The 22,728-nt window shown below is 39.9% G+C and overlaps 1 protein-coding gene across 2 annotated transcripts in view; it reads left to right on the forward strand.

Moving 5' to 3' along the window:
• Window positions 1-277: 277 nt before the first annotated feature.
• The window catches only part of HABP4 (hyaluronan binding protein 4), a 36,235-nt gene continuing 13,784 nt past the window's right edge, over window positions 278-22,728 (forward strand). Inside the window, exons 1-5 of one of the 2 annotated variants that reach the window (XM_027550255.1) lie at window positions 278-742; window positions 5,185-5,347; window positions 12,283-12,444; window positions 12,657-12,725; window positions 14,695-14,778. In XM_027550255.1, coding sequence (XP_027406056.1) covers window positions 382-742; window positions 5,185-5,347; window positions 12,283-12,444; window positions 12,657-12,725; window positions 14,695-14,778 — 839 coding nt within the window. In that variant the 5' untranslated portion in view covers window positions 278-381. The remainder of the gene's footprint in view (window positions 743-5,184; window positions 5,348-12,282; window positions 12,445-12,656; window positions 12,726-14,694; window positions 14,779-22,728) is intronic. The other variant, XM_027550256.1, reaches the window with a different exon arrangement.

The following is a 22,728-nucleotide window of genomic DNA, read 5'->3' on the forward strand; positions in this document are numbered from 1 at the left end:
CCCACCAGCATGGCCCAGCAGCCTGGACCACAAGATTCGTTGCTCCTCCCAGCAGCTCCGCCCCTTGGGTCCAGCCCCTCCCTGCTGAGTCGTGGGGCGGGGCATAGAGGTCGCCTGACGTGACAGCAGCCGGCCTCTGATTGGGCTTCCAGGCGTGCCGGCTAGGAAAGGGGGCGTGCCCTCGTGCGCTGATTGGTTGGTAGGAAGCAGCTAGGCGGGCGGCGGCGGCCGCGGTGCGGGGGCGGGCGCTGGGAGGGACGGGACTGGGCAGGGCAGGGCTGGGAGGGCAGTAGCTGCGGGTAGGATGGGTCCTCATCGCCGGCTTCGCTGAGACTCGCTCGCGTGGGCTGCCCGCGGCGGGCCCGCAGTGGCCGCGGCGGCATGAAGGGCGCTCTGGGAAGTCCTGTGGCTGCGGCTGCCGCAGGCGCCGCGATGCAGGAGAGTTTCGGCTGCGTCGTGGCCAACCGCTTCCACCAGCTGCTAGACGATGAGTCTGACCCGTTCGACATCCTGCGCGAGGCCGAACGCCGGCGCCAGCAGCAGCTGCAGCGCAAGAGGCGCGACGAGGCGGCGGCGGCGGCGGCCGGGGCTGGCAACCGCGGCGGCAGGAGCCCGGCTGGGGCCTCGGGCCACAGACCCGGCGCGGGCGGCGGCCGGAGGGAGTCCCAGAAGGAGCGCAAGAGCCTCCCGGCCCCCAGCTCGCAACAGCCAGATAGCCCAGGGGGCGGCCCGCAGCCGCCCGGTATGCGCGCCCAGCCCGGCACCTGGGTGTCCCAGGGTGGGCGCGGTGGGCGGGAGGGGAAGGAGAATGGGGTCATGGAGGTCACTCCTCCTCAGCCACCCCAGGACCTGCTACTGCGAGACTGGGGTCGCTGGAACCTGTTCCAGAAAGGGAAGGGGGCGCTGGGAAGAGTTGACCGAAGTTAAGGGTCCCAGTGGCTGAGGAAGGTGGGAAAAAGGACAGGGTGGGGGGAGTGTCACGCCCCTTCTGGCCTTTCCCAGTCCCTTCTGGGAGCGAAGGAGAGTGCCGGCTTGGAGTAGGGGGTTTCTGAACGGTGGGACTGAGCCTTTACAAGTTGGGCAAAGTTGAGGGATATTTCTTGGGTGGTGTATGAGGGCGAACACTGGGTTCGCTGCCCCAGGGCTCTCAGATCTAAAACTAGCAGGGACCTTCTCCATCCTCCAGCCCAACCTCTGCAAGATTCGCGTCGGGAGGCGAAAAGAAGCGTCGTGGGAAGGAGGGAGGGGAGCGCCTCTTAGGGAGAATGGAGGAGGGCGCACCCGGCCGCTGGGGGTGGCGGCGAGAACTCGGGGTGTGTGAAAGGATCGCCGGGGTGAGGAGCTAGGGCCTCTGTGATGGAGGGAAGGCCTGGGTGACCGCGGGGGTGGGCTGTGACGTCAGAGCCGCGAGCAGAATGCGGCGGGGGTTGACGCGGGGTCCCCGGCGCCTTCCAAGCTCTGTGCCTTCACCCATCCACCTCCCTTACGGTGGCTTACAACAGTCATCCCGCACGGGTTTTTCAATACATCAAGTAGTGTTGATGGCTTGTGTAACTTGCCATTAACTCAGGCTGCTTTAAGAAAAGCGGTTTTAACCTTTTCAACAAGAATATTCAAAGTTCCCCACTCCCTGCTTAGCCAGAATGGCCAGTGCAAAGCTTGGTGTACTCCTGACTGCACCTAGGCATGGATGGTGCTTAAGAGTCGTTTCCCACCTGAACTGCTTCAGTGGTAAAGCCTCCAAGATTCCACCTGTGTTTCCTCTGTTTTCCAAAAATAAAATAGTGGTCCTAAGGTTTCCGAAAAAAGTTTTCAGATGCATGATTCGACCACGCCAGCCAGTGTTTGGCAGTGTATTCAACTTGGCTTTACTGGCTTGTTCCTTGCTTGATAAAAATTGTCAGCCCAGTCCTGAGAGAATAATTCCTGACTTGATTGTTGGGGACTTGACTTCTGCAGCTAGGTAATGTTTACCTTTATCTGTGCAAAGTTCAATCCAGCAATATCTCTTGAGAATCAGAAAATTAAGTTATTATAATATTGACAATTATTTTAAATGCTGTTGGGATATCCCAAGATTTCTTGATAGGCAATTACATATATGAGCCTATTTAAACAGTGAGTGAGACTTGAGATATATTGTATATTTTGTATATGTTCTATTTTTCTCTTAAATCTATTTAGATAAATATAGTAATAAAAGAATTGGACAGGCTAAGCTATTTTTTAGGAAGTGAAAATATGTATTGTCTTTTAGTGAGAAACGGAATTTAGTTTTCTGTTAATGTATTGCTTTTTAACCTTTTTACTAGTAAAATTGTCATGCATTTTGTTGTATTTTAAACAATTCAGAAGTGTATGAAGTAAAGTGAAAATCCATACTTTTCTTACTGTTAACACTTTGTATTTACACATATAAATGCACAGAGCTACTTCTTTTTTTCCCCTAAATTTCAGATGTTATAAACTCAGTTGCACCCTGCATTTAGCATAATAAATAAACTTAGCATTATAATGTAGTATGCTAATAACTTTTTCTGTCAATTGTTTATAATCCAGGTCATCTGGTTTTTGAGATCTGTATTAAAGAATTTTAGTTAATTTTGTAGTTAGAATGGAAGTTTTGTAGTTCTAGTTCTTTTTCAAGTGTGTTATTTCAGGAGCAAACAGGTCATTAATTTCCATTTGTGCAGTTACTATACTGAATTTATCTGTAATGGGTGTTAGAGAGCTTCCTTCTTAAGGTTTTGTAACCCTAATTGATATGGACTGTACTTCTCTAACACTCAAGTTTTTAAAGTTTATTTGGCTATTAAAAGTGAATACTTAGTGTAGACAAGAGTCAAAGTCAAAACAAGTTTGACATATAACAGAAACATTAATCACAAAAGAATGTGAAAATCATAAGATTTTCCCATAGAAATAGATTTTTAATATCCTTCACTATTTGACAATATAGACCCTTACTCAAAAAATGTATTCTTTAAGTCTTCAGAGGCTGTTTCAGCTTTGCTTTTCCTGGCCTTTCAGAAATTCTCCAAGTCAAAGCTCAACTTTATTTCAGGGAAATTGCACTGTAAATTTTACAGTATTCTGTCTCTTTATGTGGGCTGGGGTTAGATCAGTGATCAAACTGCATATGCCAGCCTTTTATTTCGAAAGGGCTAGTAAAATTCAGTGTTTGCATTATCCACTTGGAGCTGCTGATCCAGCACAGAACGACTAGCTTCAGTTGCAGTCCTGATCTCTTAGTAGTAAGTTGTGGGAAAAACTGGACCTCTATTATCTTTGTTTTTTGGATTTTGGAAAGAAAATGAAATGTTTGCAGGGTATTGATAATTATTCTAATAAATTGCCAGGTCATATTTAATGCTTTTCAGCTTATACACAGAAGCTTTGGAAGATGCTGTAGTATAAAGTATGTAGCAAATGTCATTTTAAGTTTTGAATGATGAATTCCAAATTTAATTGATATAGTTTTAAAAATGACTGAAAACTGGAAGGTGGAAATAAGCTCTTAAGTGTGGTTAAGTGGAGATATTTAGTATAAGTTATAGGTTATGGATAGGAAATTTGAAACTGTATTAAAATAACTTTTTACATTGAGGGGAAAGTATTATTACTGTTGAGGTACTTGCTGATGGCTATTATGTCATAGTCTATTACAGTTTTCAACTTGTTAGTTAACTTTCATAATAACATTTTTGCCTTACATTTTAAATGCCTCTTCCAAATTTGATATCTCTTAGTAACGTGTGCCCTTGGATATGGCTTTGCGTACTCCTGGACAGCTGGGTATGAGTGTTAGTCTCTGTTTTGTTTCTGAAATAAAAGCATAATGCTTTATTTATGATAACATCTTTCCTGTATCCTAAACATGTCACAAGTTTAGATTGTGGCTTCAGGATTCAAATCAGATTTGAGCATTTCCTAGGTTAATGGGACATTAACTTAAGATTGAACTTAGGTCTGTTGTGTAACATTTCACATTTCAAGTAATTAACTAACAAGTAATAAATTGTACAGTTTTGTGTTAGTGATGTTGCAAACATGATTTTTGCTTTAAAATGAGATCAGTAAGCTATTGAAACTAGGTTAATATTTACATGTGCCTTCTTTATAAACTTTTGATAGAAAATATTAAATGGGAAAATAGAATACAGGTAAACATATATTCCTTAAGAGTCATGAGTATCTCCTAAGTAAGAAAGGAACCCAGTAGTTTAAATAATACCCATTAATGGAAATACATTTAATATATTTTTACAACCATACAATGAATGTGAACGGTGACTTATACCAAGAAAAATTGAAGCTACTAAAATAAAAGTTATACATAATATTTGAGATGGAGACCTACTAAATGTATACAAGGGAAGAATAAACATATTTTTGGAAGATTATTTAAGACGTAACAATGTTCTTCATAATACATTGATTTTACCAAATAATAGATGCCTTAAGACATAGACTCTGCTGAAAATTTTTAAAGTGTCAAAACTGAGAAGGGTAAAGGGAGAATAGAGATGACTGGAGTGGCCCCAGCCCCAGGCTCCTCAGTGCCGGCCTCTCCATGGACAGGAGATACCCCTTCAAATGCTGGCCGGCCCTTACATGAGTTGGCAAATACCAACTTGGCCTCATATTTGAGAAGTGTGATTATGAATATATAAATCCCATCAAAGAACAGGAAAATCTGTTTTCAAATGAGAATAATTATAATGGTACAAACTATTTAAAAATGAAAAGTGTATTAGGTAATGAATGATAAACTATAGGTGGGATTCCAAACACAGGGTACTTGTCTTTTACTTTTCTGGAAAGACCTTAACTACCATGTTTTGATAAAGCTGCTCTTGTGAAATGTAGTTGATATATATCTTCAGTAGCTATCACAAAGTCATTGTGAGACACTTAATTGTAGGTTAGTTGCTATAGTTTATCTTATCATATTTTCTAGGACATAAGGGAAAGCATATGCTTCAATGGTAATGTCAAAGTTTTATTAAAAGACAACTCTGGGCAGTAGTAATATCAGCAACTTTTTTTCTCTCTAAAGTTTTTCAAACTTCCCAAATATTCCTATGACATTGATTTCTAGAAAAGTGAAATTTAAAAGTACCTGTAATAATGTGCTGCTGCCGACTTTGGTTCTAGTTCTTCCCTTTGATTTCTCCCTCTCAGGCCAGAAGCGAACTCCCAGAAGAGGGGAGCCGCAAGGATGGAGTGATAGCCGAGGGACAGAGGTGACGCTTGATAGAGCAGAGCGGAGATCCTACAGGGAATATCGACCCTATGACACCGAGAGGCAGGCGGATTTTCCACCTGAGAAGTTTACAGATGAAAAGTAGGTACTGCAGACCTCAGCTTGGAGGGTTGGAGGAAACAGAAGGATTTTCAGAGAACTATGAGCCTTTGCAAACTTTTGGTGGTGCCAGTCCTGGGAATAGTTTGCCAATCTAAGTAACAAGTCATACGGCTTTAGGTAACACATGAAGGATCTCCCATTGGTTCAGGAAATGATTACAAAATAAAAAGTGGATAATTTTTTGATAACTTTGAAAGACATTCTTATAACAAACTCTACAGGAGTATGCTAAATTTTCTTTTGAAGTTTAGCCCAGAGGTATAATTATGTTCTTGATTTAGTAGAACTAATTTGGACCACTAATGAATTTAAACAAATTTATGATGAAATTTGACCAAAAAACTGATAGAATGTGTAATGCCAGTTTAAGGTTTCCATGCCTTCTCTAGAGAGTGCTCTGACCTGGAAGATGGTCTCAGGCTGATATAGTCTGAGTAACGTGGCAGTATGTGGGCTATCATACCCACCTGAACGCAGGAAGCAGTTCTTAATGTCTTATGCTTAGTATTAACAGGATGGATACTTGCTGCCTCAAGTTTTTAATTATTAAACCTACATAGCACTGGATTTAGGTTAAAACAAAACTACTTGTGAATCACATTTAAAGGAATAGAAAGTTTAAAAAGCTAAAAGAGACTAGAATAATGTACAGTTTAATGTCAAGCGATCTGTTGTTCCCAAAGTCTTTTAACTTCTTGACTGTGTATTTCATTACACATTCAAAACAGAGATGGTATATCTGCCACCATGTTAGAGGATGAAGGCAAGAGAAAGGTTTAATTCTGCTTTTTGGGGGTGATTAGTTCAAATTAGCTATGCAACCACTGTATTCTGCTGGCTTACAGAAAGCCTTCTAGATCAGAGCTGCTTATTGGGGAAGCATTTGTGTATTTCCCCCCTACTTCAGGGATTTATTCTGTGGAAATAAATTATAAGTCAAGTTTCCAGCTTTTTTAGTAGCAAAATTATGAGTTTTTTTTAAAGGATAAGTCTTTATATATTAACATGAAAAAAATGCCTTATTGAGGGATGATTTACAGAAAGTTGCAAGAATTGTATAAGAAATCCCCGTATATCCTCGTCCAGATTCTCCAAAAACTTTTTACCACCTTTTCTTTATCATACTCCTCCCTTCCTCTCTCCTTCTCTTTCTCCTTTTCTCTCTCTGTTACACACACACACACACACACACACATCTTTTTTCTTTGGCTTTTGAGAGTAAGATGCAGGAATGTTTCCTAAAAACATGGTTCAGTTATCAAACTCATTAACATTGCTGCAATACTTATTATCTAATTATCTGAATCATGTAATCTATAGACTACTCAAACTGTACCAATTGTCCTATTAATATCCCTTTCAGTTCAGTTCAGTCACTCAGTCATGTCTGACTCTTTGCAACCCCATGAGTTCACCCAAACCCATGTCCATCGAGTCGGTGATGCCATCCAGCCATCTCATCCTCTGTCGTCCCCTTCTCCTCCTGCCCCCAATCCCTCCCAGCATCAGGGTCTTTTCCAATGAGTCAACTCTTCGCATGAAGTGGCCAAAGTTTTGGAGTTTCAGCTTCAGGATCAGTCCTTCCAGTGAACACCCAGGACTGATCTCCTTTAGGATGGACTGGTTGGATCTCCTTGCAGTCCAAGGGACTCTCAAGAGTCTTCTCCAACACCACAGTTCAAAAGCATCAATTCTTCGGTGCTCAACTTTCTTCACAGTCCAACTCTCACATCCATACATGACCACTGGAAAAACCATAGCCTTGACTAAATGAACCCTTGTTGGCAAAGTAATGTCTCTGCTTTTTAATATGCTAGCAAAAGGAAAAAATCAGTTCAGAGTCCAGGAATGTGCATTACATTTACTTATTTATTTATTTAGGCTGCTTTGGGTCTTTGTTGTGGTACACGGGGGCTTCTCTCATTGGGGCACACGGGCTTCTCATTGCAGAGCATGGGCTCTAGAGTGTACTGGCTCTCCAGCTGGGCTTAGTTGCCCCATGGCTTAGTTCCCCCTGACCAGGGATTGAACCCACATCCCCGGCATTAGAAGGCAAATTCTTAACCACTGTATCGCCAGCGAGGTTCCATGTATTGCATTTAGTCTTAAGACAGCTCTTTAGTTTTTCATTTATTTATGGAGTTGACATTTTTGAAGAACATGAACCAGTTATTCTGTAGAACAGTCTGGAGTTGAATTTGCCTGCTGTTTCCTCATGAGACAAGGTCCTGCATTTTGGCAGGGATACAGTAGAAGTGTGATGGCTGTGTCCTTCCGTGTATCATATTAGGAATATGTAGGAAATGTTTACTTTCAAGGAAATTTGAAAATATATTTTGTGAAGTCTTGTACTATCAGAAAAGATAATTTTCCTCTTTTCTTAAAAAATACTTTTCATTTGATAAACAGCCATAAGATCTTTAATAAAAATAATTTTATAGTCACTTTAGAAAATTCAGAAAATGAATAAAATTAAAAAAAAATTTAAACCACTCTTTTACCATTTGAGGTGACTACGGTTTAACTCTTCACCAGTGCATATACACTGAGTACTATATATTCTTTCTTTTCCACTTGACAAGTAGAAGTCATTAACGATGATGTCGTGGACAGTGTTGGTGAGCATTTGTAATGGTTCTGTTATGATCTTTTGTTTGGAGTATTATAATGTAATTATTCCATTAGCGTTGGATCTTTGCTCAGCTTTTTGCTTCATGAATAATACTCAGTGAGCAGCCTTTTACACATACAAGGCCTTTCCTAGATGTAGTTCTTAAAGTAGGAATCCCAATTAGGGTCTTAAAGCAGTGGTTCTCCACTGTGTATCATGTATCCAAATCTGGGACCCAGTTGGTACTTCAGTATGAGGTTGGATTGGTACCTGTAGTGTGAAACAAACAAAAATTGGAGGGGACTATTAATCAGATCAGATGAGATCAGTCACTCAGTCGTGTCCGACTCTTTGCGACCCCATGAATCGCAGCACGCCAGGCCTCCCTGTCCATCACCAACTCCATAATGATAAATCACCACGCTAGTAACATGTCAGTTTATTCTGTTGCTGTTAATAGTAATCTATAAGAGCATTTCTCATAGCACTTTCTATAGACTTCAGTACGATAAAATTTGATCTTTGTTTATTTGATATCTATATATGTTTATTGGGCATGTTTATTGTATATAGGATTTCGATAATCTTAACAGACTACTTAATTCAGTCCTCTCAATTTATGGATAAGGATATGCCCAGAGTTTTAGTGGCATGGATTTTTATTCCCCTAGAGCAGAACATAGTTTTCACATAGAAGCAATAGCCATGGATGGTGCTGCAAGTAACTGTTGTGTGGCTTAGGTACAGAGATCAGCCGTGTCACTTGTATATATTCTGGGAATGCAGCTACTGTTTTTAATGCAGTAAGAATTTTTCTTTATTCTCCAAATGATGAACTCTTAAGTACACTCTTAGAACAGACTGTTAGGAAATTAGTCTGGATAATTATTCTGACTCCATACAGTTTGATTCTTTCTTTGGCTCTTTCTGCAGTTTACGTCTGGTCATTTAAAGTCAGCTCCAGTCCTAAAAGAATCACTTACTCAGAAGTCTAAATTTTTTTTCTTCCTCACCAGGAAGAATTTTTAAAACTTGTTCAGTTCAGTTCAGTTGCTCAGTCATGTCCCACTCTTTTCGACCCCATGGACTACAGCATGCCAGGCTTCCCTGTCCATCACCAACTCCTGGAGCCTTAAAACTTGTAGTAAAATGATAAAGAATCTGCCTGCCAATGTGGGTTCGATTCCTGGGTCAGAAAGATCCCTTGGAGTAGGAAATGGCAACCCACTCCAGTATTCTTGCCTGGAAAATGAGATACAGGTTCAATTCCTGGGTCAGAAAGATCCCTTGGAGTAGGAAATGGCAACCCACTCCAGTATTCTTGCCTGGAAAATGCCATGGACAGAGGAGTCTGGTGGGCTACAGTCCATGTGGTTGCAAAGAGTTGGACACAACTGAACATGCACACATGATGATGCATCACATGTTTTAAGTGTACAGTGCAGGGACATTAAATACATTCTAATTGTTGTGCAATCATCACCACTATCCATCTCCAGAAAATTTTTCATCTTCCCAAGTTATACCCATTAAACATTAACTCCCAATTTCTCCCTCCATAAACTTCATTCCCTTTACCTGTAAAACCTGTACTCATGTCTACTTATTGGAACTACGGTAAGAGAGTAGATTACAGGGATGTAATAGATGGAGAAACTGGAAACAGCGAGAGACTTAATTTTTTTTGGCTCCAAAATCACTGCAGATGGTGACTGCAGCCATGAAATTAAAAGACACTTACTCCTTGAAAGGAAAGTTATGACCAACCTAGACAGCATATTAAAAAGCAGAGACATTACTTTGCTGACAAAGGTCCACCTAGTCAAGGCTATGGTTTTTCCAGTAGTCATGTATGGATGTGAGAGTTGGACTATAAAGAAAGCTGAGCACTGAAGAATTGATGCTTTTGACCTGTGGTGTTGGAAAAGACTCTTGAGAGTCCCTTGGACTTCGAGGAGATCCAACTAGTCCATCCTAAAGGAGATTAGTCCTGAGTGTTCATTGGAAGGACTGATGTTGAAGCTGAAACTCCAATACTTTGGCCACCTGATGCGAAGAGATGACTCATTTGAAAAGATGCTTTTCCTGATGCTGGTAAAGACTGAGGGGAGGAGGAGAAGGGGACGACAGAGGATGAGATGGTTGGATGGCATCACCAACTCAATTGACATGAGTTTGGGTGAACTCCGGGAGTTGGTGATGGACAGGGAGGCCTGGCATGCTGCAGTCTATGGGGTCACAAAGAGTCAGACACGACTGAGTGATTGAACTGAATTGAACTGAAAAGTGGGATGGGACGGTTGGCCCAGTGCAATATTGTTTTCTTTTTGCTTGTATGTCACGATAAAGCTTCCTAAGTGGAGTTGAGGATTCCTCAATGCTTACCAATCTATAAAAAAATAGAGGATATCTTTTATAAGAAGGGAATTATAAGGAAGCACTTGAGAATACTTTTAATTGGGATGGGGTAGAGGTGGGGTAAACCTGTGGGATAAAGAAAAATTATTTAAGGGATTAAAATAAACCAGACCACAAAGCTGTTTTGGGGACCAGTTTCAGTTACTATCATATTTTTAATGAATTTGTTATTTTATCAGTATCTGATCTAGATTTCATGTACATTTAAACCTAATTTTTACTCGCATTATTTTCCACATATGGTTTTATGCTCCATTTCCTCTCAGTTTTTAGGTAGACTCCTTTTACGGCCCTGTCGAGCTTCCCGGTTAAGAACTTACTGTTACTTTTCATTTATTATTGTTTTAGAACTCTGCTTTAGATATTTATTGTAATGTGGAATCATATTCTACAATAGTCTCCATTTAAAATTTTGGTTTTGGTCAGAGGAGGTGGGAGACAGAAAAAGCCAACTTGGGAAACTGATTTAGGGTGATGTTTCTTGAAAGAGACTGGCATAAAGTTAATGATCAGTGCTTCTGTATTTTTTCATCTTTTTGAGTAAGGAGAATTGTGAATTTTGTGTGTTTTTATCCACGATCTATAGTAGCTTTTTAAGGTAACATTTTCAGCCCTAAAAGTAGACTGAAATACATCTCCAGTTCTGGTGTTTGAGCCACTAATGTCACTAGATTTCAATAAGTAATTTGTTGCTTTCAATGTTTTTCAAAGTCTTGACAAATTAAAAATATATATAATTTATCTTATTAACGTAAGGTTTAACAATGAAAAAGATGAGATTCTTCCTGCAGAAGCTTTGAGTCTAATGGAGGAGAAACAAGTTCCTATAAAGAGTGACTGTGACCCGGTGGCAGCCAAGAGCAGAGTGAGGAGAAGCGCACAGTCAGGCCCTGGATCCAGGGGGTGTGGCGGGGGAAGAGTGAGAAAAGGCAGATTCTTTGGATACTTCTGTGATGTGAGTTAGGGACCATAGGGGGAGCACAACACTAATCCCTTGGTTAGTGTTGGTCATGTATCTTCAGGGACATGAGGTGACATGGAGAAATGTCCAGGAAGTAACTGTCTTTATGACCTGGAATCAGAGAGACCCCCAAATGAGAGACACAGGGGCACATGAAAGGGTCACATATCAATAGCATAGAGATGAGGATGGTGTGTGCAGGAGTGGGGAGGCGGGAATGCTGATATTCTTAGACAGATGGGTGGGTATCCAGAAGAAGGGTATCCAAGACATGTTCCTTAAAAAGACAAGGTATGGAACCTTTCTTTTTTTTTTTAATTTTTTTTTTTTTTTAAACTTTACAATATTGTATTGGTTTTGCCAAATATCGAAATGAATCCACCACAGGTATACATGTGTTCCCCATCCTGAACCCTCCTCCCTCCTTTCTTTATATGTGACTGCAGTCCCTGGCTCCAAGAAGTTGAATTGGGTACCCAAGAAACAGGATGAGTACCTTGTGAATGTTTGGATGTTACCTATTGCAAAAAGAACTTTTTAAGGACAAACAGGGAAAGGGAAGCCAGAAAGAGCAGAGGAAAACTAGTGGTTGGCAGTATCAAATGATGCATAGGGGTCAAATGACCTAGAGACAGAAGTGGCTACTGGATTTAACAAGGACATCATCTTCAGCTATTTTCCTCATCTGTGGGCACTAGTTATAATGAATAAACTGTATGCCAAGAGCACAAACAGTGTCAAAGGTGGTATGTGCTCAATAAAATTTAATTATTAATTTATTATTCAAGCCACAACATATGTTCTTTCCAACATACTATAGCCATAATGAACTTCTAGAATTTTTTTTTCCTCAAAAAAAAAAAAAAAAAAGCCTTAGCTCTTTAATTCAGTTCACCACTTTTTATGGTACTCATTTCTTCCTAGACCAATTGACAGGTTTGATCGAGACAGACCACTGCGAGGACGTGGAGGCCCAAGAGGGGGCATGCGAAGCAGAGGCAGAGGTGGTCCTGGGAACAGAACTTTTGACGGTTTTGACCAGAGAGGGAAACGAGAATTTGAGAGATACGGTGGGAATGATAAAATGTAAGTTTCTTTCTAATGCTATTGTCTCTTTAAGATCTTGATGTAATATATGGTGTGAATCTGTTGTATGTTAATATTTAGTTGACTTTATATTAGTATGCAATTATTCCTGAGGGAGCTGATCCTGGGACAGCTTTCTGATCAACTTTTCTAATTTGGAGATTGACTGGAGACAGGTTTCTAGTTTAAGGGAATACTTTTTCTTTGTCTAGAGCAAGCAAAACTGAAGACAACATGGGAGGATATGGAGTTCGCACCTGGGGATCAGGTAAAGATACCAGGTATGGTGCAAATATGTATCTTCTGTGAACCTGCAATTAAGTGGAAATATCTGGACCTTTGTTTGCCTGTCTTGAAGATTATGTCCTCTGTGGTATGCTTGTGGCGTCTTTATACTTGTGTGCTTTATATAGAAATTGAATTTAACCTTTTGTTTCATGAGATAACTTTTAAAAACAGGTTTGCTATGTTGTAGTTAGCTTTGAAACCACTTTCAAAATTCTTTTGTCTTATTTAGCCAAGTAAATTTGTATATTTGTTCATATCCCAAGCACATGGCACTGTATATTTACCTATGCGTCTGATTGCTTTTTTAAATTACTAGATATTCTATACTTTATTTCTCTGTGACCTTCCAAAGTTTTTATATATATTGTATCTTGATCTTATAAAATTATTTGCAGATCCAAGCTCAATGACAAGTTCCACCTGAGGTTCAAATCTGGCATTTCTCTGAGGTTTTATGGTATCTCAGATTTGAACCGGTTTTGCTATTTAGGGGGAGGTACTTAGTTCTGCTGTTTCTGTTATTTCAGGGCTGCAGGGAAATATGAGGAATGAGTTGCCCTAGGATGTGTTGTAGGGCAAGCTTTACACAAGTTTGAAGGCTTGAGGAGATCAAGACTTCCACATTTCTTCTTTTGAAGAATTAAATTTTTTACATAAACTTATTTTTCTTAAATTTTTATCCTTAAAAAGAAATGTATACGATAACAGCAAATATAAAGTTAGATTTACTACCATTGCATATCTGTGTTGTCCTTGAAAAGAAACTTGTTAAATGTTTACAGATCTTTTCATTTTATTTTACTGTGATAATATATTTTTTAAAATATACAAGTACCTTCTGAATCATCTGATTTACCACCTTATTTAATACTACCACCTCATTTCAGTTTGCATTTCAATTTAAAATCATTTTGGCTCCAAATGATTACTTACTCTAAGAGGTAAGTGTTGGCCTTGGAAGAGACCAAAATGTGCTCCTAGTAGGTGGTATGTCCCAATGTTACAATGACGCATATCCCAGGGCACTTAGTTTAGATTGCTTTGTGAGTTACAAAGTCAAAGCTCTTAGGTGGTAATAATCTGTAATTGAATGTTTTTTTGTAGCATAAGACTTTAAATTCTTATTTAATACACTGAGATTTTGATTTGCCACCATGATATAGTCCAGTCGTGTGCTTAGTCACTCAGTCATGTTCAATTCTTTGCAACCCCATGGACTGTAACCCGCCAGGCCCCTCTGGGTTTCATGAGAATGAAATTTCTTTTGCTAATACTTTTTTAAAAAGCAATATTCATATAGGATTAATATCAACATAAAAATTAAGATTATTATGCAGTTAAAATTCAAATTGTTTTTCATTGTGCTCTAATTTCTTTTTTTTTTATTTTTTTTATTTTTTTTGTGCTCTACTTTCTAATCTGTAGATTGTATATTTAGATGTGACAGTATATAAATTAATGTTTCAAAGCCTTATTTTTCTGGTAATCTGGTAATTACACCTTTTTGTAATCCTACACATTCCTTTTTATGGAATGTTTCTACTTTCTTGCCATTTTTTAAAGTTTGATAAAGTTTGATATGATAGGCATATTCTTATCTATTTTAAGTCATTTAAGGCTTACACATTGAGAATTTTTATGGTTCCTGTTAATATTTGGAATTTCCTAGGATAATAACAGATTTGAATAGTTGTTCTGGTCCTTTCCAATATGTTTTTAATTTTAGTCCATCAATAAAAACTTGTATTTATCAAATACTTTTACATTTTTGGAAATAATTTATATGGATTAGCAATTAAGAGCATTTTTTTCTCTTTTTATTTTGATGTGGGTTACTTGTATGTACATATTAATTCCTTGAGGGAAAAAGGGCATTAAAGTGTGTTTTTTTCTGTCTTGAATATAGAAGGTCATTGATGTAAACAGATTTGTTTGATTAGACTGGTTCTTGCCGCTTTGCAGTGACACGGACCCGGCTGCCCCCATGGAAGAGACCACAGTGGTGGAGGAGTCCCTGGGCCCTCTGGAGGATGAATCTCCAGCTAAGTGGGTATTTCATTCATTTTCCCCATTGGGTTGTTGGTCTTTTTCTTAAAGATTTATACGAAGTCTTCATAGAACAGGAAGCTCAGCCTTTTATCATGTCACAGAGGATTGGTCTTAATGTGTTAATGAATAATCAAACTAATTAATTCAAATCATCAGCAGCCTGTACTGTAACTAGTTTCTCTCTCTCAGTACCCCTATGTTTTGTCCTTTTATTTTCTTCTGGTCCCTCCTTCCCTGTTTTCTTCATGGAGCTTAGTTCCTTAGTCCATCTCTAGCACCCTTGCCCATGGGGTCTATGAGTATCTTGCTAGCAGAATCCACCTCCTGGACAACTGATGGCCATCTGCCATCTCTCTACTTGCACCCACAGACTGAGTATTGCAAGTCCCTCAGCAGGCTGATGGGAACTCCTGTAAATTCCTGATCACCGCATTTTGAGATGAGCCCTCAACACTGCCCAGCAATGCCCATTTCTTGGATCACTCTTCCCCCCAACCCACTCCAATGACCGGTTCACTTCTTGTCCCCTCAAAGCCCTGACACTGCTTCCCACTTTCTCCTTCTTCTATCCTTCCGACATTCATACCTCCTCTTTTATTTTCTGAGTACAACTTTGCTTCCTATGCCACAGAGAAATTAGAAGCCATCAGATGAGAACCTCACACTCTCCTGGGCTTCTTTCCTCATGGTAAAATAGAGTCTCACCACCAATCTCTTCAGCCTTTGGTTCGTATTTCCTTCTGACTTCACTGAAATCTCAGTTAGCTCTTTCCTTTTCAGACATACTCACCTTCTTCCCGCCAAATCTGGTCTTCCAGTCAGCATTTTATATGTGCTAAGTCTCTCTTGTTTTAAGCCTCTCGTTGCCCCTACATTCTCATCCACCTTCCTTTTCGGGGTTGTGTGCACTCTTTCTTCATTTCTTCCCCTTCACTTCCTCTTCATTTCATCCTCACTTCACTCCAGGCCTGGCTCTGTCCTCACCACTCTTTTGAAACAGTCATCACATGTCTCCAGATCTAACAGATATTTCAGTCTACAACTTTCTTGATCTCTCAGAACATTTGACTTTACAAGCATCAGATCAGATCAGATCAGATCAGATCATAGCACGCCAGGCCTCCCTGTCCCTCACCAACTCCCGGAGTTCACTCAGACTCACGTCCATCGAGTCAGTGATGCCATCCAGCCATCTCATCCTCTGTCGTCCCCTTCTCCTCCTGCCCCCAATCCCTCCCAGCATCAGAGTCTTTTCCAATGAGTCAACTCTTCGCATGAGGTGGCCAAAGTACTGGAGTTTCAGCTTCAGCATCATTCCTTCCAAAGAAATCCCAGGGCTTATCTGTTTCAGAATGGACTGGTTGGATCTCCTTGCAGTCCAAGGGACTCTCAAGAGTCTTCTCCAACACCACAGCTCAAAAGCATCAATTCTTCGGCGCTCAGCCTTCTTCACAGTCCAACTCTCACATCCATACCTCAGAGATATTGTGGGTTTGATTCCAAACCACATCATTAAAGCTAATATCACAATAAAGTGAGTCACACAACAGTTTTTGGTTTCCCAGTGCATGTAAAAATCATGTTTACACTATAGTGTAGTCTATTAAGTGTACAATAGCATTGTGTCTAAAAAAACCAATGTGTGTACCTTAAGTTAAAAATACTTTATTGCTAAAAGATGCCATCATTGGTGTCTTCAGTGAGTTATAACCTTTTTGCTGGTGGAGGGTCTTGCCTTGATGTTGTTGCTGGTGTTTGATGGAGGTGATGGTTGTTGAAGGTTGGGGTGACTACGCAGTTTCTTAAAATAAGACAACAATGAAGCTTGCCATATTGATTGACTCTTCATTTGAACACTTTGAGGCCATTATAGGGTTATTAGTTGGCCTAATTTCAATATTATTGTGTCTCAGGGAATAGGGAGGCACCAGGAGAGAGATGGAAAGACCAGTTAGTGGAGCAGTCAGAACTACATATAGCAGTTACTCATTATGTTCATTGTCTTATGTGGGTGCAACTGGTGGCATTCCAAGACAATTACAGTAGTGATGTCTGTGGACCTTGGGTCACAGATTACCATGACAAATATAACAGTAATGAAAAGTTGGAAATATTTCGAGAATTACCGAAGTGTGACACAGAGACACCAAGTGAGCAAATACTATTGAGAAAATAGTGCTGCTAGCCTGGGCTGCCACAGATATTTAATATGTTAAAAAGGCAGAATCTGGGAGCTCAACCCAGTGCTCTGTGACAACTTAGAGGGCTGAGATGGCATGGGAGATGGGAGGGGGATTCAGGAGGGAGGGAACATATATATACCTGTGGCTGATTCATGTTGATGTATGGCAGAGGCCAACACAATATTGTAAAGCAATTATCCTCCAATTAAAAAAAAATAGAAGGTTTAAAAAAAATAAAATTTTGTGAAAATCAAACAAAAAAGGCAGACTCTGTGAAGCACAATAAAACAAGGTATGCCTGTGTTGATTTCCACTTAACCACAACCATCAGTTCCTCCCTTGCAGGCTCAACCTTGTCTTTCTGCTCTTTTAGAATGTTGAGTTCTTCAGGGCTCTGCCTTAGACCCTCTTCTATGTGTCTGATGTCTGTTTATAATGTCTCATGCACTCCTGCAGCTTGAATTGTCGTTTATCTCCTGACTCCGGAACATATACCTCTGGCTCCAACCTTCAATATGGATTCTAGGCCCGTGTGTCCATCTTTCTCCTGAACACCTCCCCATCAGCATCCCAAATACACCTCATGCCCACCGTGGCCAGAACTGAGGTCCACAGACCCCATTTTCACTGTGTGCTTAGTCACTCAGTCGTGTTCGACTCTTTGCAACCCCATGGACTGTAGCCTGCCAGGATGCTCTGTCCATGGGGATTCTCCAAGGAAGAATACTGGAGTGGGTTGCCATGCCCTCCTCCAGGGGATCTTCCCAACTCAGGGATAGAACCCGGCTCTCCCTGCAATGCAGGAAGATTTTTTACCGTCTGTGCCACGAGGGAAGTCCCCATTCTCATTAGGTGTTTCGGTCTTTCAGAACAGCATCAGCACTTATCCAGTTGCATAAACCAGAAACCTAGGAGTCATTCTTGAGATTTCCTTCTTCTTGACCTGCTGTCTCTCCAGAATCCAATCTGTCACTCTACCCTGAGGATTTGTACCTTTTTGTATCTACCATCTCCACTCACCACCTTAGTCTCAGCTACTGCTGTCTGTTCTCTCACCAGAGCTCCTAAGGGGGCTCCCTGTATTCTCAGCTTCTATCAACCTGTTCCACACCAAAGTGGCTTTCACACTGTCATTCTGATCGGCGTGTTCCCACTAAGACCCTACCCCCAGTGGCTTCCTGTCCTTTTTCTGTCCCTTGCCTTGACCTGCGCAGTCCTGCATGGCCTGACCCCCAAAGAGCCCTCAAGTTCAACACGCCTATGCCTTCTCCACATGTTTACCACATGGCCCTTTTTCTTGTTCGCAAGCACCTTTCTCTAGCTCCTAACCATACCTGCCAAAAAGCTTTCACAAGTGCTGTTTTCTTGTTTTTCTATACTTCTCTTCTACAGCCCCGTCACCTATTTATTTAGCTCTTACTCATCCTTCCGCTGTGAAGAGGCAGGGTATCAAGTGGTTAAGAGCAGAGACTCTGGGCCAGTGTTCTGGGTTCAAATCCCAGCTCTGCCATTTACTAGTTTGGGCAAGTTATTTCATCTTTCTGTGCCTCAGTTCTTTTCATCTGTAAAATGAGAATAATAATAGCACCTACATTTGAAGGCTGTCAGAAGGGTTGGTTGGGTGTGCATGAGTTTCATGTAGGGTGGGGCCAGCTATATAAATATCTACTGTTATTATTGTTACTTATTAGAAGAGTAAAGTGCTGCTATGATTGATGATTGTGAAAGCTGTTAATTTACTATTCAGAACAACTAAGAAGTGTATTTAATTAAAGAAATAGATTAATAGTCAATATGAATATTTAGACAGTGAGTTAACTAAGGAAATAGATCAACAGTGTATATGAATGTTAAGAAGTGAGTTAACTAGATACACTCAGAAAAACTGGATCCTTTTGGAGCCAGTAAACCATTATACAAGTTCAGATAATGTAAGGCAGAATAATAGTAAATTATAGCATAATTATAATCTTTAGAATTAATTGAGGTATTCTAGCATTCATAGTGTTAGACAAAATAATTTAAATCAGTTATTCTGAAAGACAAAATAAATACTTAATGATTCTGGTGGCAGTCTCATTGTCTGCGATATCCTGGTGGAGCTAGTCAGCAAATCTCTCTCTCTCTGCTGACCACGGTGGACAGTGAACATCCATTTAGATTTGCAGGAGCTGCAGTGCACAGCAGCTGTGCTCTAGTTGCTGAGCACACTGAGAAATTCGTGTTTCTGCACTGCCTTGTCAAATTTTAAAATTATTACTACTAACATTTCTAATAATACAATTACAGTTTTTTATAGTTTCAAAATTAGGCTTATAAATACATCTTAGGATGGAGATGCTCTTGGTCTCAGCTTTGTCTGGATATTGATCAAGCCAGAATGTATATTCAGTGAGACTCTTGGTTTCATACTTCTCGCTGTGCCCAGTTGCGTCTGAATCTTTGCACCCTGCAGACTGTAGACTTCTGCTTCTCTGCCCTTGGAATTTTTCAGGCAAGGATACTGGAGTGTAGTGCCATTTCCTATTCCAGGGGATCTTCCCGACCCAGGAATCAAACCTGCATCTCTTGGGGTCTCCTGAATTAGCAGGCAGATTCTTTACTACTGTGCTACTTAGTTGGTAAATTTAATGTACCCTCAACATATGCTCGAACCTATGACCCAGAGTACATATATTTTCCTCAAATTGGACACATTTTGTTGACAATTATATGTGTTATGACCTTCCTTCCTTCCTTCCTTGATTCATTACAGAAGTATTATGTTTCTTGTCTTGTGGTGTGCTAATGTCCAAGGATACCTGTGACAACTAACTGTGTTTTGCTTTAAGAATAAATTGAACATTTACCGAGCATTTTTTGTATGCCAGTAACTGCTCTAAGTGCTTCTATGGTTTAACTCACTTAATCTTTTGCTGCTTGTGAAGGAGAAGGTACTGTTAATTATTCTAATGCTGAGACGTATAGGTTAGACAACTTAGTTTTTGTAGGTAGCAGAGCCAGAATTTGAACCAGATCTTGTAGCACAAACATTCATATCCGACTCTTTGAGACTCTGTGGGCTGTAGCGCGCCAGGCTCCTCTGTCCGTGGAATTTTCCTGGCAGGAATACTGGTGTGGGTTGTCATTTCTTTCTCCAGGGGATCTTCCCAACCCAGAGATCAAACCTACGTCTCTTGCATTGACAGGTGGATTCTTTACCATTGAACCACCTGAGAAGCCCTATACTGAGTGGTAGGAAAGGTTAAGAGTGCCATTTAGATGAACTTGCTATTAAGAACTGCAAATGGGAGAAGGTGGTTCTGTAAGCAGGGAAAGAGCTACCAGGATCACTGAGGATTTGCCTGTTCAGTAATATGGATCAACAATTGCCCCTTCCATCCTTAAAAATTATTAACCATGAGAAGAGAATGGTGAGGAAGCATTATTACAAAATATCTGCAATGAATTATTTTGTACTTTGTTTCCAAGCATATTGGCTTAGACAATGAAGATTATTATGTACTGAGTTTTCTTAATGCAGGACTATACCTCTTTAAAAATTTTTATAGCAAATTTATAAGGAACTCAAAGTTTATCATGAAATTCTCTTTCCTTTCATTGGAAGGAAGTAGGTGGTATTATTTACATGTTAGATTAGATCCATGTGCTCCAGTCAAGTATTCACTGAGTTAAGTTTTATGTCTAGAACCCACTTTTCCTTGATTCACATTTTCACAAATTCAGGTGAAAAGATAACTGTCTGAATGGAGGTTTTGACATCTGAATTGAAGATTTGTATGCTTTCTCTGTCCATATCTCAACTGTCTTCCATCTAAGCATTTTTTCTGCCCTCCTATTCCCTACATAGCATAGAGGCTGAATGTGGGCTTTGGAGATAGAATGACTGCATGTGAAACTTGTTAGCTATTTGTTAGCTGTATGATCTCCCTTCTTGATTTTCTTACCTGTAAAATGGAGCTGTTAATTTTATCTAATTTGTGGGATTAATTATCACAGGCAAATTAATGTAAAGCACTTTGAAGAGCATTTGGCACCCAGTAAACATGCAGTGAATGTTGCATTACCCACTTATTTCTACATAAAGGTAACTGTTGTTAAAACAGCTATTTCTTCTGTAATTTCACTCATTTAGAAATAAAATGTATTATTATCAATTTTACATATCACATTGTTCTCAAGTCATACATTTGACACCTTATGTTTATAAGCAGTTTTGAGAGAAAATTCTCTCCAAAATTTTTCTGTCATAAACCAAGAGCTGTAAATATATTTGAATTATTCAAAAAAAGGATTGTTGACTTTAGACTGATAGCAGTTATTATGCTTTTATAACTGTTAGAAATACACTTGCATTAGTCCTTCCTGAAACTGAGAATTAGCTGTAACTCTTATTGAATAGCCAGTCTTTGCTAAAATGACAGTAAAAACTGAATTCAGTGCTGATTCAAGTGGGACAATGGAATCTTCCTGTTTTGTTTGTTTGCTTAGAGTGTGTTTTGTTTCTGTTTTTCCTCATTTTTGGTTCACTGGGTCTTTGTTGCTGTGCACACTTTCTCTAGTTGCAGTTAGCGGGAGCTACTCTTCACTGTTGTGCCCGGGCTTCTCATTGCAGCGGCTCCCCTGTTGTGGAGCATAGGCTCTATCCAGGTGTGCAGGCTTAGTAGTTGTGGGCACATGGGCTTAGTTGCTTCATGGAATGTGAAATCTTCCTGGACCAGGGATCAAACCTGTGTCCCCCCACACTGGCAGGTAGAATCCCAACCACTGGACCACCAGAAAAGTCCTAGAATGTGTAATAATTTTTGGTCAATAGACAACAAGGTTAAGGAACCTATCCTTGGTAATTTTATACTGTTCCCAGCGGGGCTTGTTGAAATGGCAGGTGATAACGGGAAATGCATACAGGGCATCGGTAAGAACACCTTTGAATGAGGTGCATCTGAGTGAACAGTGTCAGGCTGATCACCTCCATGGAGGGAATCACTTGTGGCAAATGCCCTATTCTAAACTGCACTATTTGCTTTATTTTGGATGTCTTTTTTCCACTTCAGGTCTGCTTTTCTTACATGCCTCTACTTTTTTGTTCTATTTCTCTATGTTTAGACATATGTTTTTAGGACAATTCCTTGTGGTCTTAACACAGAACCCATTCTTACTGAACTTTTTGGAATTTATTAACTTCTATTAGGTTATCTTAGTTATGAAAGAATCCTCAAATTCGTAGCATCCAGTTCCACCAATTTCTTAATTCTGTCACAAATAGGCTACAAAACCCTCACGACGCCTTAATATTTCTTTGTTTTTAGCTCCTTTTGTTAAAAGTTATAGAAAAAAATGTATTTAAATAAGAATGGTATATTGAAACTGCGAGTAAGTAGTTGAAATTAAACTGTTACGAAATCATGGTCATTCTTGTTTCATAGATTTCTCTACCCACTTCTACTGCCAGGATATGTTACATATCATCCAAAAATGTTTCAGAATAAAGAAAATAACTGGAATATTGTTATCTCATCTAAAATTTTTAAGCAATTCCTTAATCTCATTAAATATCTAGTCAGTTTCTGGGTTTCCCTGATTATCTTAAAATCTTTTCTTAAAACAATTTATTTGTTTGAATTAATATTGAAATATACATTTTAATGGGTGTGTTTTTTATATATTTTTATTAATAAAGCAACATTATTGAGGTATAATCTGAATTCGATAAACAGCACATATCTAGTATATACAGTCTTACAGGTTTCAAACAATCAAAGTA

This window comes from Bos indicus x Bos taurus, chromosome 8 (assembly GCF_003369695.1).
Source record: "Bos indicus x Bos taurus breed Angus x Brahman F1 hybrid chromosome 8, Bos_hybrid_MaternalHap_v2.0, whole genome shotgun sequence".
Lineage (NCBI taxonomy): Eukaryota > Metazoa > Chordata > Mammalia > Artiodactyla > Bovidae > Bos > Bos indicus x Bos taurus.